This window comes from Anolis sagrei, chromosome 3, assembly GCF_037176765.1.
Source record: "Anolis sagrei isolate rAnoSag1 chromosome 3, rAnoSag1.mat, whole genome shotgun sequence".
Lineage (NCBI taxonomy): Eukaryota > Metazoa > Chordata > Lepidosauria > Squamata > Dactyloidae > Anolis > Anolis sagrei.
The window spans coordinates 269,959,404-269,976,235 of record NC_090023.1 but is presented as its reverse complement, the minus strand read 5'-3'; the positions used below and the strand labels follow the sequence as shown (position 1 = coordinate 269,976,235).

The following is a 16,832-nucleotide window of genomic DNA, read 5'->3' as shown; positions in this document are numbered from 1 at the left end:
CAAATAACATGACATTCTTAAAACTAAGAAGGAAGACTGAGGCCTGGAAAATTGCTGAACTGCTGGACTGTATTTAAAAGTTGCTCATGACAACTGTCCATGACCAGAGACAAATGATGAATTCTTGGTGGAAAACAACATGTTTACATTGCCAAATAACATGACATTCTTAAAACTAAGAAGGAAGACTGAGGCCTGGAAAATTGCTGAACTGCTGGACTGTATTTAAAAGTTGCTCATGACAACTGTCCATGACCAGAGACAAATGATGAATTCTTGGTGGAAAACAACATGTTTACATTGCCAAATAACATGACATTCTTAAAGCTAAGAAGGAAGCAAACAAGACCAGGCCTGAAAGCTTCCACCCACTTCCTGCAGATGTGAGAAGACACATACTTCAATGTATTGTCGAAGCCTTTCATGGCCGGAATCACTGAGTTGTTGTAGGTTTTTTCGGGCTATATGGCCATGGTCTAGAGCAGTGGTTCTCAACCTAGGGTCCCCAGATGTTTTTGGCCTACAACTCCCAGAAATCTCAGCTAGTTTACCAGCTGTTAGGATTTCTGGGAGTTGTAGGCCAAAAACATCTGGGGACCCCAGGTTGAGAACCACTGGTCTAGAGGCATTCCCTCCTGACGTTTCGCCTGCATCTATGGCAATTTCAACAGAAAGGAGGAAACCATGAAAACGAACAAAATCTGCCTACTAGTATTAAAAAACTCTAAAATTACAACAGCACAACAACAGAGAGGAAACAAACAAGGACATCTAATCACCTCTCAACAAAAGTTTGCTCCAGGCACTGCCAGGCCATCAAATGCTAATCAAGGTGGTCAGTTGAAACATTCACACCTAGTTCCAGCAGCAAGAGTCCTTTGTCCCACCCTGGTCATTCCACAGATATATAAACCCTTCTTCCTAGTTCCAACAGACCTCACTACCTCTGAGGATGCTTGCCATAGATGCAGGCGAAACTTCAGGAGAGCATGCCTGTAGACCATGACCATATAGCCCAAAAAAATCTACAACAACCCAGACACATACTTCGCTTCTTACCTTTGGTTGCAACTGGGGACGTTGAATCAGTGGGGCAGGTTCAGCGCTGTAGCTCTTCTTGGTGGTGGATGATGGGTACTGCCCAACAGGATGCTGTGCAGCAGAACTAGGAGGCGCATAAGCGGGCTCAGGCTTCCAGGAGCTTTGCGGCACAGAGACAGGCTCAGCACCATTCCTCCCTCCGTAACCCGGACCTCCAGGATAGGCCGGTTCTTGGAAGCGAGGCTGCGGTGGGGCGTAAGCATAACTTGGTTCTGGTTGGGGCATGTAACCATAATCAAGCGCTCGCGATGAGGTCCCCATGGAATAAGACGGCTGAGGCACCTGGCTGGGGGGCACCCCGCTGTACTGGGTGGCCGGTGGTTGGAAATGGGGAGTGGGCTGAGCTGACTTCACTTGGATGTTGAACGCCGGGCGGGTCGGGGTTGATGCGGTTGTGTACGGCGCTGGAATCGGCTGAGGTTTCAGGGTGCCGATGGGTGTCACCGGAATGGGAGAGGGCTGAGAGCCAGGTTTGGAGGCTGATTTCTTGGTGGCCGTCAGAGGAGGCTGGTTTGGGATGACCATGCGCTTGTGCCCAGTGACTGGGGTGGACATTGGAGGCGTAGAGACCCCGCTGGGCATCCCAGAGCCCTGTGGGAAAGAAGAAGGGGAAATCAAGGTGGGATGCTTTCATCTGGGTTGGAGATAAAACACTCTTCTGTCCAGTCTTTTCCCTCCCGTAAACCCACCACCCATTTCTTCTGACGCCACTCACTGTGAGGCCCATTTCTCATAAAATCTACCCTGAAATCTTCTTTAGTGATTTCCCCTTGTGGCTATTTTAAAGTCCACATAATAAAAATAATAATATTTATTTACTTCACTTGTATACCGCTCTTCTCAGCCATCAGGCGACTCAGAGCGGTTAACAACCACTATCAAAAACACAGTGGGTTAAACCCCTGTGCCGGCAGGACTGAAGACCGACAGGTCGCAGGTTCAAATCTGGGGAGTGGCGGATGAGCTCCCTCTATCAGCTCCAGCTCCTCATGCGGGGACATGAGAGAAGCCTCCCACAAGGATGATAAAACATCAAAATCATCCGGGCGTCCCCTGGGCAACGTCCTTGCAGACGGCCAATTCTCTCACACCAGAAGCGACTTGCAGTTTCTTAGGTCGCTCCTGACACGACAAAAAAAAAAGTACAAAATCATTAATAATTTAAAACAGTAATATCAATTAATTAACATCAAAAACATTAAAAAAAGGCAAACATTCAATGCCACTGGTGATAAGCAACACATAAATCAAAACAGTGCAAGGTAAACATCATTACAGACATGACAAATGTTATACAGCAAACTTAAATTTTCTCTAAACTCTTCAAACATTTTCACCTATAAACAGTATATATGGTTTAGAGAAGTCAGCAACTACAAAGCAAGCACTTGTGACATGAAATTGCTGTTCTATTTTGAGCCAACAATGTGATGTGGCGGCAAAAAAAGCCAATGGGATTTTGGCCTGCATCAATAGGAGCATAGTGTCTAGATCTAAGGAAGTAATGCTACCCCTCTATTCTGCTTTGGTTAGACCACACCTGGAATATTGTGTCCAATTCTGGGCACCACAATTCAAGAGAAATATTGACAAGCTGGAATGTGTCCAGAGGAGGGCGACTAAAAGGATCAAGGGTCTGGAGAACAAGCCCTATGAGGAGCGGCTTAGGGAACTGGGCATGTTTAGCCTGAAGAAGAGAAGGCTGAGAGGAGATATGATAGCCATGTATAAATATGTGAGAGGAAGCCACAGGGAGGACTGAGCAAGCTTGTTTTCTGCTTCCTTGGAGACTAAGACGCGGAATAATGGCTTCAAACTACAAGAGAGGAGATTCCATCTGAACATGAGGAAGAACTTCCTGACTGTGAGAGCCATTCAGCAGTGGAACTCTCTGCCCCGGAATGTGGTGGAGGCTCCTTCTTTGGAAGCTTTTAAGCAGAGGCTGGATGGCCATCTGTCAGGGGTGATTTGAATGCAATATTCCTGCTTCTTGGCAGAATGGGGTTGGACTGGATGGCCCATGAGGTCTCTTCCAACTCTTTGATTCTATGATTCTATGATTCTATGAAAGGCAAGAAATCTAGAAGATACAATTCATGTCCAAATGTATTTGGAGGAATATACAGGTTTAACAGGCGTTTTAGAAATAGCTAGCACCAAAAAAGGATGATTAAAATGACTTTTAGAGCTCTCTTATCTTTTGCCAACACTGTCCAATGCACACTCAAGACATATGTCATGAGGTTATGAACTCACTTAAATCCAAGCACAAGTCATAGAATCATAGAATCATAGAATCAAAGAGTTGGAGGAGACCTCCTGGGCCATCCTGTCCAACCCCATTCTGCCAAGAAGCAGGAATATTGCATTCAAATCACCCCTGACAGATGGCCATCCAGCCTCTGTTTAAAAGCTTCCAAAGAAGGAAGGAGCCTCCACCACACTCTGGGGCAGAGAGTTCCACTGCTGAACGGCTCTCACAGTCAGGAAGTTCTTCCTCATGTTCAGATGGAATCTTCTCTCTTGTAGTTTGAAGCCATTGTTCCGCGTCCTAGTCTCCAGGGAAGCAGAAAACAAGCTTGCCCCCTCCTCTTCCCTGTGGCTTCCTCTCACATATTTATACATGGCTATCATATCTCCTCTCAGCCTTCTCTTCTTCAGGCTAAACATGCCCAGTTCCCTAAGCCGCTCCTCATAGGGCTTGTTCTCCAGACCTTTTATCATTTGAGTCGCCCTCCTCTGGACACATTCCAGCTTGTCAATATCTCTCTTGAATTGTGGTGCCCAGAATTGGACACAATATTCCAGGTGTGGTCTAACCAAAGCAGAAGAGAGCATGGGGAGCATTACTTCCCTGGATCTAGACACTAGGCTCCTTTTGATGCAGGCCAAAATCCCATTGGCTTTTTTTGCCGCCACATCACATTCCTGGCTCATGTTTAACTTGTTGTCCACGAGGACTCCAAGATCTTTTTCAAACGTACTGCTCTCGAGCCAGGCATCGTCCCCCATTCTGTATCATTCAACACTACAGTTGTCCAGAACCGCACTTCTGCTTTTTGACAACTGCATCAATACAAATGGATTGTTTCCCCCCTTTATCTACACTGCAATCACTGTTGTACTTATACAGTTTACAAATTAAGAACGCACAAAACTAAACAAGTCCCAAAGGGCTACAAAAACATTGTGAAGGTAATAAAGACCTTGGCCTGCACTTAAACACAGCCGGCACTGACAAAATTACCACCTGTCAGCTGCAAAAGGCCACCTTCATCTGGACTGAATTCTGTGTCCAGTTCTGCAATTCAAGAAGATGGAAATATGTCCAGAGAAGGGTGACCAAAATGATCAAAGGTCTAGAAACTATGAATAAAATATAAGATAATAATAAAACTTTATTTATATACTGCTCTATCTCCCTGGGGGAACTCAGGGTGGTTTCCAAACAACAACATCAAAACATACAGAGTCACAACATGATCAAAACAATAACAATAACAGCAACATAAGCCTCAAATTACCTAACAACACATCAATATTAAAAGAAAAAAATCCTGCCTGCTCTTGATGTCTATTTGTTAGGGCATGGGGAAAGCAATGGGTCAGAACAATTAAAAGGTTGGGTCAAGACTGATACAAATTGAAATAAGACGGGACCAGCATTTGGGTACAGTACTGTGATAGTTAAAACGACAAAAGTGGGGACAAAAGCTATTTCCAGGGGCCTGTTAGGAGAATGACCAGGGTAATATATAAGGGACTATATATTGTGTCCAATTCTGGGCACCACAATTCAAGAGAGATATTGACAAGCTGGAAAGTGTCCAGAGGAGGGCGAATAAAATGATCAAGGGTCTGGAGAACAAGCCCTATGAGGAGCGGCTTAAGGAGCTGGGCATGTTTAGCCTGAAGAAGAGAAGGCTGAGAGGAGATATAATGGTCATGTATAAATATGTGACAGGATGCCACAGGGAGGAGGAGGGAGCAAGCTTGTTTTCTGCTTCCCTGGAGACTAGGACGCGGAACAATGGCTTCAAACTACAAGAGAGGAGATTCCATCTGAACACGAGGAAGAAGTTCCTGACTGTGAGAGCCGTTCAGCAGTGGAACTCTCTGTCCCAGAGTGTGGTGGAGGCTCCTTCTTTGGAAGCTTTTAATCAGAGGCTGGATGGCCATCTGTCAGGGGTGATTTGAATGCAACATTCCTGCTTCTTGGCAGGGGGTTGGCCTGGATGGCCCATGAGGTCTCTTCCAACTCTTTGATTCTATGATTCTATGATTAAGGGGGAAAACTGCTTTTGGTTTTTTAGATCAAGCAACTTAGCAATTAGAGCGAGGTACTCGTGCCTTGGTTCTCGCTTCAAGTCATGTCCTGCTCAAGTTTTGCTTTAAGTCTTGGGGATTTTACCATGAACTCAAGCTAATGTATTGTTCTTTGATTCTTGGATCACTTAAGTGGATGTTTTATTCCTCATCTTTGAATTATTTAAGCACATGAGTTTACCCTGCCCCTTGGATTTATATTCATGTTTTAACCTTTGTATTGGCGTTTTATCTATGGTTTTTAAAGACTCTTTTTATCTTACTTATTTGGATTTTTAACTCTTTTACTGTGTGTGCTTTTTCAATAAACTTTTTATTTCTACGTTGGGCTTCCTGGTGAGTGCTTGACCAAGGTGTACCCCAGATGAGCCACAACAGAAGGGTTCTTTCTTCCACTCTGGACCTTCCACAGATAGATAGATAGATAGATAGATAGATAGATAGATAGACAGACAGACAGACATACACACACACACACACACACACTCCACTTGCCTCACTTCCAACAGACCTCTGAATAGGCCATAAGCCACAGATGCAGGTTTATTTTCCAGTCCCAATTCAAGGTGCAGGTGCTTACCTACAAAGCCCTAAATGGTTTGGGACCCACCCACCTGCGTGACCGCATCTCTGTGTACAAACCCACACGATCTCTTCGATCATCTGGAGAGGCCCTGCTCGCGCTCCCACCTTCATCGCAGGCGCGATTGGTGGGGATGAGGGAGAGGGCCTTCTTGGTGGTGGCCCCCCAACTCTGGAACTCACTCCCCAAGGACATCAGGCAAGCCCCAACTCTGGCAGTCTTTAGGAGGAGCCTCAAAACGTGGTTGTTCCAGTATGTCTTCCCAGAATAAGGAAACTCCTAGCAATATGTCCCTAAACTCACTTTATTAGTGATCTAGGATTGTCTGCACATTTTATCCCTCTCAAAAAGTTCTATTCTAGCTATATGTCACCTGGTCATACCCAGCATTATTTTTACATTTTAATTATTACATTTGGCCCAGCCATAGGTTTTTAAACATTGTCGTGTTACTGTTAATGTTTATTTGCTTATCTTCTGTTTATGAGTGTATTTATTGTTTTGTATTATTGTTGCTATTGTTTTATTTATTTATTTATTTATTTATTTACTTTGCTTCTATACCGCTGTATCTCAAGCCCGAAGGCGACTCACAGCGGTTCACAAACAGTACAAACAGTAGAAACAGCAGTGGTTCCATGCAACATATAACAATTGACTTAACACATTATCCATAAATTACCAATAAGCAATTACAATACACAATTATTACAAAAAACAACCGTACCCAATCTTCTCCTCATCCAAGCGTAGTCCAGGTTCGTCGTCCATTGTTCCATTCCTATGTTCCATTACCAGATTGCACTAAATTACTCAAACGCCTGCACAAACATCCAGGTCTTCACCTTTTTGCGGAATACCATTAGAGATGGTGCTAGTCTAATGTCGGTAGGAAGGGCGTTCCACAGCCGAGGAGCCACCACTGAGAAGGCCCTATGTCTCGTCCCCGCCAGCCGAGCTTGAGAAGCAGGCGGGATCGAGAGCAGGGTCTCCCCGGAAGATCTCAAAGTCCTGGTGGGTTCATAGGCAGAGATGCGGTCAGATAGGTAGCTTGGGCCGGAACCGTTTAGGGCTTTAAAGGCCAACGCCAGCACTTTGAATTCAGCCCGGTAGCAGATCGGTAGCCAGTGGAGTTGGCGCAACAGGGGGGTTGTATGCTCCCTGCGCTCCGCTCCTGTTAAAATCATGGCTGCCGAGCGTTGGACTAATTGGAGCTTCCGAGCTGTCTTCAAAGGCAACCCCACGTAGAGAGTGTTGCAGTAGTCTAAACAGGATGTAACCAGAGCGTGGACTACGGTGGCCAAGTCAGACTTCCCAAGGTACGGGCTCAGCTGGCGCACAAGCTTTAGCTGTGCAAATGCTCCCCTGGTCACCGCCGAAACTTGGGGTTCCAGGCTCAGCGATGAGTCCAGGGTCACACCCAAACTGCAAACCTGCGTCTTCAGGGGGAGTGCGACCCCATCCAACACAGGCTGCAACCCTATGCCCTGTTCGGCCTTGTGACTGACCAGGAGGACCTCTGTCTTGACTGGATTCAATTTCAATTTGTTTTTATTGTTGTATTGTGGGCTCGGCCTCATGTAAGCCACACCAAGTCCCTTGGGGAAGATGGTAGCGGGGTACAAATAAAGTATTATTATTTTATTATTATTATAAACGTCAGGAGAGAATGCTACTGGAACACGGTCATACAGCCTGAAAAACTCACAGCAACCCATTCTTTCTTTCCCTTCCATTAGATTTGAACGCTTGCCCCCAGACATTAAAACCATAGGATTAAATTATATTTGCTACGCTTGCATAAAACGCCAAAGCCGGGTCAGTGCTCTGGATCCCCAGGAGAACCGTTTAAACCAGAGGTTAAGCCAGGTTAATTTCCCTCCCTTTTTGAAATTTACAAGTACATTTGCATATTGCAATTCGCCAGGAAAGCAGTCGGAGGGACAGAGATCAAACTGCGGAGAGCGCGGCTCCACTCGCCGGACAATTTGGGGAGGAGGAGGGGGCTGGCCCCGAAAAGCGGAAAGCTTTGCTCACCTTTGCTTTTGAACGAGTGATAAGGCCTCATTAGAAGCCAGTTTCTTTGAAAGGAAGAAAAGGAAAGAAGGCTTCTGATGTTGAAAAAGAAGGGAAAATCAATATCTTAGTAAAGAAGTACAAAGTGGTTACTGTCAAAGTGCCAAATATTATAGCAAAGGAATTAAACGAAGGAGCCTCAGAGGGTTTTCTGGAAAGGGATTTGGATATGCAATCGAGGAGAAGGAAAGCAGGGATGCATCTTCATTGTAGAATTAATGGAGTTTGAATCCACTTTAACTGCCATGGCTTAATGCTATGGAAGCACAGGAGTTGTAGTCTGGTGACGCACCAGCACTCATTTGCTCTGCTTTTTTTCATGTCAGGAGCAACTTGAGAAACTGCAAGTTGCTTCTGGTGTGAGAGAATTGGCTGTCTGCAAGGACATTGCCCAAGGATGTTTTGCCATCCTTGTGGGAGGTTTCTCTCATGTCCCCGCATGAGGAGATGGAGCTGACAAGGGGAGCTCATCCACGCTCTCCCCGGATTCAAATCTGCGACCTATGAGTCTTCGGTCCTGCTGTTACAAGGCTACTGGGGGCTCCTGCTTAATGCTATGGAATCAAAGGAGTTGTAGTTTAGAGAGGTACCAACACTCTTGGACTTAGAAGGCTAATTGCCTTGCAAAACTACAGCTTCAATGACTCCATAGCATTGAGCCCTGGCAGTGAAAGGTGTGAAGAGAAGGCTGAGAGGAGACATGATGGCCATGTATAAATATTTGAGGGGAAGTCACAGGGAGGAGGGAGCAAGCTTGTTTTCTGCTTCTCTGGAGACTGGGACGCAATGGAACAATGGCTTCAAACTACAAGAGAGGAGATTCCATCTGAACATGAGGAAGAACTTCCTGACTGTGAGAGCCGTTCAGCAGTGGAACTCTCTGCCCCGGAGTGTGGTGGAGGCTCCTTCTTTGGAAGCTTTTAAACAGAGGCTGGATGGCCATCTGTCAGGGGTGGTTTGAATGCAATATTCCTGCTTCTTGGCAGAATGGGGTTGGACTGGGTGGCCCAGGAGGTCTCTTCCAACTCTTTGATTCTATGATTCTATAACCGCAGGGCTCTTTCTTTAGAAGCTTGAGATTCCAGCAACTGAGGCTACTACAGGCTTTGAACATCAAAACAGAATATTTATTTCTCAAAGTCCTTGCAGACTTGGCACAGCTTGTTAAAGTTACAAACAAAACAGTCACTTGGTGAAGCCATAGAGATGATCTTTCTTTCCTTTCCTTGAGTTACTGAGGCAACCTTTCCCCAAAATGGCAGAAGAAGTTCCTGGGACCATTTCACCCTAACGCTGAGATGCTATGGTTAGAAAAAAAGCAGGTTTTTCCCCTATCTATAGCTCAAGGTTAGCTTTGGAGATGAAGTAATGCTCAATATATAACTCAATACCCTATCTATCTATCTATCTATCTATCTATCTATCTATCTATCTATCTATCTGTCTATCTCTATAGTACTCAATAGCTTTTCTATCTAGATAACTCAATCTATAGCATCTCAGTCTTCCTACCTAGTTCTCAATCATAGAATCATAGAATCAAAGAGTTGGAAGAGACCTCATGGGCCATCCAGGCCAACGCCCTGCCAAGAAGCAGGAACATCGCATTCAAATAACCCCCAACAGATGGCCATCCAGCCTCTGTTTCAAAGCTTCCAAAGAAGGAGCCTCCACCACACTCCCTCCGGGGCAGAGAGTTCCACTGCTGAACGGCTCTCACAGTCAGGAAGTTCTTCCTCATGTTCAGATGGAATCTCCTCTCTTGTAGTTTGAAGCCATTGTTCCATTGCGTCCTAGTCTCCAGGGAAGCAGAAAACAAACTTGCTCCCTCCTCCCTGTGGCTTCCTCTCACATATTTATACATGGCTATCATATCCCCTCTCAGCCTTCTCTTCTTCAGGCTAAACATACCCAGCTCCTTCAGCCGTTCCTCATAGGGCTTGTTCTCCAGACCTTTTATCATTTTAGTTGCTCTCCTCTGGACACATTCCAGCTTGTCAATCGTTCTTACAATGGTTTTTTGCAGAGTTACCTGCCTGACCAACAGCACATCTGAAGCTTTCTTTCCTACTGAAGGAGGCAGGGGAGATTTCCAAAATGGAAATCTCAACCCAGGAAAAAGGGCAGTCTCTAAACCCAAAGAGATACTTTCTGAACCAATAGCTACAGAAGGGGCTTGCAGGCTGGCTTTCCAGCCTCTAATGCAGTTAACTTTCAGAGTGCAACTGAGATTGTAGCAACCCTGGGGAAATGCAAAGGAACACTATCCCATGCAACTAAAGGTAATGCAAACTACGCTCCTGGAAGACAGAGCACAAAGCTTCTATCTATCTATCTATCTATCTGTTGGGAGTTACACTTAAAATTTTATCTGTTCCAAATTACAAAGAAATTCAACTTAAGAACAAACTTACAGAACCTATCTTGTTCACAACTTGCGGACTGCCTGTACCTTACAAAACAGATAAGAGGTTGTATTGTCGAAGGATTTCATGGCTGGAATCACTCAGTTCTTGTGGGTTTTTTCGGGCTATATGGCCATGTTCTAGAGGCATTTCTCCTGACGTTTCGCCTGCATCTATGGCAAGCATCCTCAGAGGTTGCTTGCCATAGATGCAGGTGAAACGTCAGGAGAAATGCCTCTAGAACATGGCCATACAGCCTGAAAAAACCCACAAGAACTGAGATAAGAGGTTTTCAGCAGGCAAAATTCACACGGAGTCCTAAGTTTTTGTTTAACTTTCTTGGGGGAAAAATATGAAAACAAACAAGGGAATTGCTTAACTTTGCCACTGGCAAAGAAATAACATATCACTGTGTTTGTTCAGCCGTTTGGACAGAAGGAAGTTTCCATTGTCCCTGTCCAGAGTGGAATGACTCCTTTCTCAAGGCATGAGAAGAGGAAGGGAGAAAGTTTTGCTGGAAAGCATGAAGTTTCTGTGAGTGAGGCCGAAGGCATTCCCATCCTTGTGTTTATTGATCCTGTGACTCAGCCTTGGAAGGGGAAAGGGGAACGAAAGCCACCAAGGCAGCCCTTTCCAAGCAGAAGGTTGCAAAACCAACCAGGAGAAGAAACCCAGAGAGCGTGGCTTCAAGGAATCTTAGCCAGTATGGAAAATATGCAGCCTTTCTCACACTGAGGAATTGCAAATCTTTCCCAAACATAAGTTTGGGAAATACTGGATTTCTTTGATTCTAAGACACACTTTGCCTCCCATATTAACATATCTAATTATGAAGAGCATCTTAGAACGACAGCTGATAGATATACATACACACACACACACACATAATAGTAAATGCTGACCATTCCCGGTCCCTTGGCAGCCACCTATTTTTATTTATTTATTTATTTATTTATTTATTTATTTATTTATATTCCGTCCTTCTCATCCTGCAGAGGACTCAGGGCGGATTGCAATGTACACACACACACACACACACACACACATATATACATACATACATACACACACACACACACACACACACACACACAACATATATAGGGAGCCCCCGGTGGCGCAGTGGTTTAAAGCACTGAGCTGCTGAGCTTGTTGATCGAAAGGTCGCAGGTTCGATTCCGGGGAGCGGCGTGAGCTTCTGCTGTCAGCCCTAGCTTCTGCCAACCTAGCAGTTCGAAAATATGCAAATGTGAGTAGATCAATAGGTACTGCTCCAGCGGGAAGGTAATGGCGCTCCATGCAGTCATGCCGGCCACATGACCTTGGAGGTGTCTACGGACAACGCTGGCTCTTCGGCTTAGAAATGGAGATAAGCACCACACCCCAGAGTCAGACATGATTGGACTTAATGTCAGGGGACTACCTTTACCTTTTAACATATATAGACAAACAGTCAGAGGCTATTTAACATTCCAACTTTTTCTGGCCACCAGGAGAGCTGTCGCTGCACCGTCCATCTGCGACACCGATGGAGTACTTCCTCATTCCCTGCATGCTTGCTGGAGATTTTTATGGCCTCGTAAATTAACATTGACACTGAAATACAACACTGCCTGAGCTCTTCGAGTGCAGCATTTTCCGAATGAAGCACAGAGGATGTTTGAGGACCAGGACATCCGTAGGGATACCAAGGTGCTTGTTTATAAACCTATTCCCCTCCCAACCCTGCTATATGCCTGCGAAACGTTGACTGTCTACAGATTCCACATGCAACTCCTGGAATGATTCCATCAGCGTTGCCTCTGAAAAATCCTACAAATCTCTTAGGAAGACAGGAGGACAAATGTCAGTTTTCTGGAAGAAGTAAAGACCACCAGCATTGAAGCAATGCCCCTTCGCCATCAACTCTGCTAGACTGGCCATGTTGTCTAGATGCCCGATCACTGTCTCCCAAAGCAGTTGCTCTACTCCAAACTCTGAACTATTATTATTATTATTATTATTATTATTATTATTAGCAATTCCCTGCCACATGTTGCTGTGGCCCACATGGGGGTTCTGTGTGGGAGGTTTAGGCCAATTCTATCGTTGATGGGGTTCAGAATGTGCTGTGATTCTTGGTGAACTATAAATCCCAGCAACTACAACTCCCAAATGTCAAGACTCTATTTTCCCCAAACTCCACCAGTGTTCACATTTGGGCATATTGAGGATTCGTGTAGAGTTTGGTCCAGATCCATCATTGTTTTAGTCCACAGTGCTCTCTCGATGTAGGTGAACTACAACTCCAAAATCAAAGGACACTGCCCATCAAATCCTGCCATTATTTTCTGTTGGTCATGGGAGAACTGTGTGCCAAGTTTGGTTCAATTTCATCGTTGATGGGGTTCAGAATGCTCTTTGATTGTCGTTGAACTATAAATCCCAGCAACTATAACTCCCAAATGTCAAGACGCTATTTTCCTGAAACTCCACCAGTGTTCACATTTGGGCATGTTGAGTATTCATGTAGAGTTTGGTCCAGATCTATCATTGTTTGAGTCCACAGTGATCTCTGGATGTAGGTGAACTACAACTCCAAAACCAAAGGACACTGCCCACCAAACCCTTCCAGTATTTTCTGTTGGTCATGGGAGAACTGTGTGCCAAGTTTGGTTCAATTCTATCATTGGTAGGGTTCAGAATGCTCTTTGATTGTAGGTGAACTATAAATCCCAGCAACTACAACTCCCAAATGTCAAGATTCTATTTCCCCCAAACTCCACCAGTGTTCACATTTGGGCATGTTGAGTATTCATGTAGAGTTTGGTCCAGATCCATCATTGTTTGAGTCCACAGTCATCTTTGGATGTAGGTGAACTACAACTCCAAAACCAAAGGACACTTGAGTGAAGGACATACATTGGGTTGTTAGGTGTCTTGTGTCCAAATTTGGCATCAATTCCTCCAGTGGTTTTTGAGTTCTGTTAATCCCACAAACGAACATGACATTTTTATTTATATAGATTATTATTATTATTAATGAGGGGCCTTCCACACAGCCATATAACCCAGAATATCAAGGCAGACAATCCCACAATATCTGCTTTCATCTGAGTCCACACTGCCAGATATTCCAGTTCAAGGCATACAATGTGGGATTTTATTTAGCTGTGTGGAAGGGGCCTGAGTCTCCACTGCCAGATAATCTGGGGCCAGATCCTGGGAAATAGGGACAATAGGGAATGAGCTTTTTGTATTGTCGAAGGCTTTCATGGACGGAAACACTGGGTTGTTGTAGGTTTTTTCGGGCTATATGGCCATGGTCTAGAGGCATTCTCTCCTGACGTTTCGCCTGCATCTATGGCAAGCTTCCTCAGAGGTAGTGAGGTCTGATCTCTGTGAGTGCACCTCACTACCTCTGAGGATGCTTGCCATAGATGCAGGCGAAACGTCAGGAGAGAATGCCTCTAGACCATGGACTTATAGCCCGAAAATACCTACAACAACCCAATGAGCTTTTTCCTTCAGTTGCATGGAAAACAAGTCTTTGCACTCCCCCGAGGCCAAGGCTCCATTCCTTTCGAGCTCAGCCGCAGCAGAGGCAGATGGCACACATCAAGAGAGCCGAGTTCTAATTTGTCCAAGGCTCGCCGCCGGGGATTCGGTGTTCAATCTGCCAGATGCATTCACTGCAAACCTTCTTTTGATGCCGGGGCACACAGAGCCCCAAAAGTCAACCGCCTGAGGCCTGATCCTTGCGCACTTCTTGCCGGGGTTCCCACCCAGTGTCCGAGGGCATGGGTCCCTTGTCGGGGTCGCTGCTGCGTCAGCCGCACCGACGTCACCGGCACACAAATGCCATTACCGGGACTGAGCCGTCATGCGCAGAGCACATGAGCCAGACAAGCATCGGATGCAGTGCCGTTGCCAGGAGACACGGTCCCCTCCCGGCCGGAAGGATGAGGATGCTATCACTGGATGTAATGGCATAGATTCATACTTACATGCATATATTGCAAAGCACTGTGCGTCAAGGTAACCGTCAGCTTTAATTATCTCTCTCTCTATGCAGTGTGTATGCATGTCTATATCGATATACATACATGCACACACAAATCTACACACACACACACACATACTGCAAAGCACTGGGCATTACACACATACACACAAAAATATGCACACACAGAGAGAGAAAAATATATTGCAAAACACTGCATGAAAGGAAACCATCAGTTTGCATTCTCTCTCTGTATATACAATGTGTATACATCACTCCCTACATATATCCATATACATACACACACAAATATATATATATACACACACAGAGAGATAAATATATTGCAAAACACTGCATGAAAGGAAACAGTTGGTTTTAATTCTCTCTCTGTATATACAATGTTCATTGTATATACATTATACATATATATATATATATATATATATATATATATATATGTATATATATATGACATTGTTCAGGAGGCGGCAACAAAGTATGTTCCAAAGAAAAAGAAAACGAAGAAGGCAAAATGGTTGTCTGCTGAGACACTGGAAGTAGCCCAAGAAAGGAGGAAAGCAAAAGGAAACAGTGAAAAGGGGAGATATGCCCAGTTAAATGCGCAATTCCAGAGGTTAGCCAGAAGAGATAAGGAACTATTTTTAAATAAGCAATGCATGGAAGTGGAAGAAGACAACAGAATAGGAAGGACAAGAGACCTCTTCCAGAAAATTAGAAACATTGGAGGTAAATTTCAGGCAAAAATTGGTATGATAAGAAACAAAGATGGCAGGGACCTAACAGAAGCTGAAGAGATCAAGAGAAGGTGGCGAGACTATACAGAAGATCTGTATAGGAAGGATAACAATATCGAGGATAGCTTTGACGGTGTGGTGAATGAATTAGAACCAGACATCCTGAGGAGTGAGGTTGAATGGGCCTTAAGAAGCATTGCTAACAACAAGGCAGCAGGAGACGACGGGATCCCAGCTGAACTGTTTAAAATCTTAAAAGATGATGCTGTCAAGGTGATGCATGCCATTTGCCAGCAAATATGGAAAACACAAGAATGGCCATCAGACTGGAAAAAATCAACTTATATCCCCATACCAAAAAAGGGAAATGCGAAAGACTGCTCCAACTTCCGTACAGTGGCCCTTATTTCTCATGCCAGTAAGGTAATGCTCAAGATCCTGCAAGGAAGACTCCAGCAATACATGGAGCGAGAGTTGCCAGATGTTCAAGCTGGGTTTAGAAAAGGCAGAGGAACGAGAGACCAGATTGCCAATATCTGCTGGATAATGGAGAAAGGCAGGGAGTTTCAGAAAAACATCTACTTCTGCTTCATTGACTATTCTAAAGCCTTTGACTGTGTGGATCATAATAAATTGTGGCAAGTTCTTGGTGGGATGGGCATACCAAGCCACCTTGTCTCTCTCCTGAGGAATCTGTACAAGGACCAAGTAGCAACAGTCAGAACTGACCACGGAACAACAGACTGGTTCAAGATTGGGAAAGGCGTACGGCAAGGCTGCATACTCTCACCCAACCTTTTTAACTTGTATGCAGAACACATCATGCGATGTGCGGGGCTGGATGAATGCAAAGCTGGGGTGAAAATTGCTGGAAGAAACATTAACAACCTCAGATATGCAGATGACACCACTCTGATGGCCGAAAGCGAGGAGGAGCTGAGGAGCCTTCTAACCAAGGTGAAAGAAGAAAGCGCAAAAGCCGGGTTGCAGCTAAACATCAAAAAAAGCAAGATTATGGCAACAAGAATGATTGACAACTGGAAAATAGAGGGAGAAACCGTGGAGGCCGTGACAGACTTTGTATTTCTAGGTGCAAAGATTACTGCAGATGCAGACTGTAGCCAGGAAATCAGAAGACGCTTACTTCTTGGGAGGAGAGCAATGTCCAGTCTCGATAAAATAGTGAAGAGTAGAGACATCAGACTTGCAACAAAGATCCGCCTAGTCAAAGCCATGGTATTCCCTGTAGTCACCTACGGATGTGAGAGCTGGACCTTAGGGAAGGCTGAGCGAAGGAAGATCGATGCTTTTGAGCTGTGGTGTTGGAGGAAAGTTCTGAGAGTGCCTTGGACTGCGAGAAGATCCAACCAGTCCATCCTCCAGGAAATAAAGCCCGACTGCTCACTGGAGGGAAAGATACTAGAGACAAAGCTGAAGTACTTTGGCCACATCATGAGGAGACAGGAAAGCCTAGAGAAGACAATTATGCTGGGGAAAGTGGAAGGCAAAAGGAAGAGGGGCCGACCAAGGGCAAGATGGATGGATGGCATCCTTGAAGTGACTGGACTGACCTTGAGGGAGCTGGGGGTGGTAACGGCCGA

At 45.0% G+C, this 16,832-nt stretch overlaps 1 protein-coding gene across 4 annotated transcripts in view; it reads right to left on the bottom strand.

Annotated features, from left to right (window-relative positions):
• Positions 1-16,832, bottom strand: part of LPP (LIM domain containing preferred translocation partner in lipoma) — a 398,174-nt gene that overhangs the window by 142,703 nt on the left and 238,639 nt on the right. For all 4 annotated transcript variants that reach the window (XM_067466127.1, XM_067466130.1, XM_067466126.1 and 1 more), the window contains exon 7: positions 1,060-1,692. In XM_067466127.1, the coding sequence (XP_067322228.1) occupies positions 1,060-1,692 (633 nt within the window). The remainder of the gene's footprint in view (positions 1-1,059; positions 1,693-16,832) is intronic.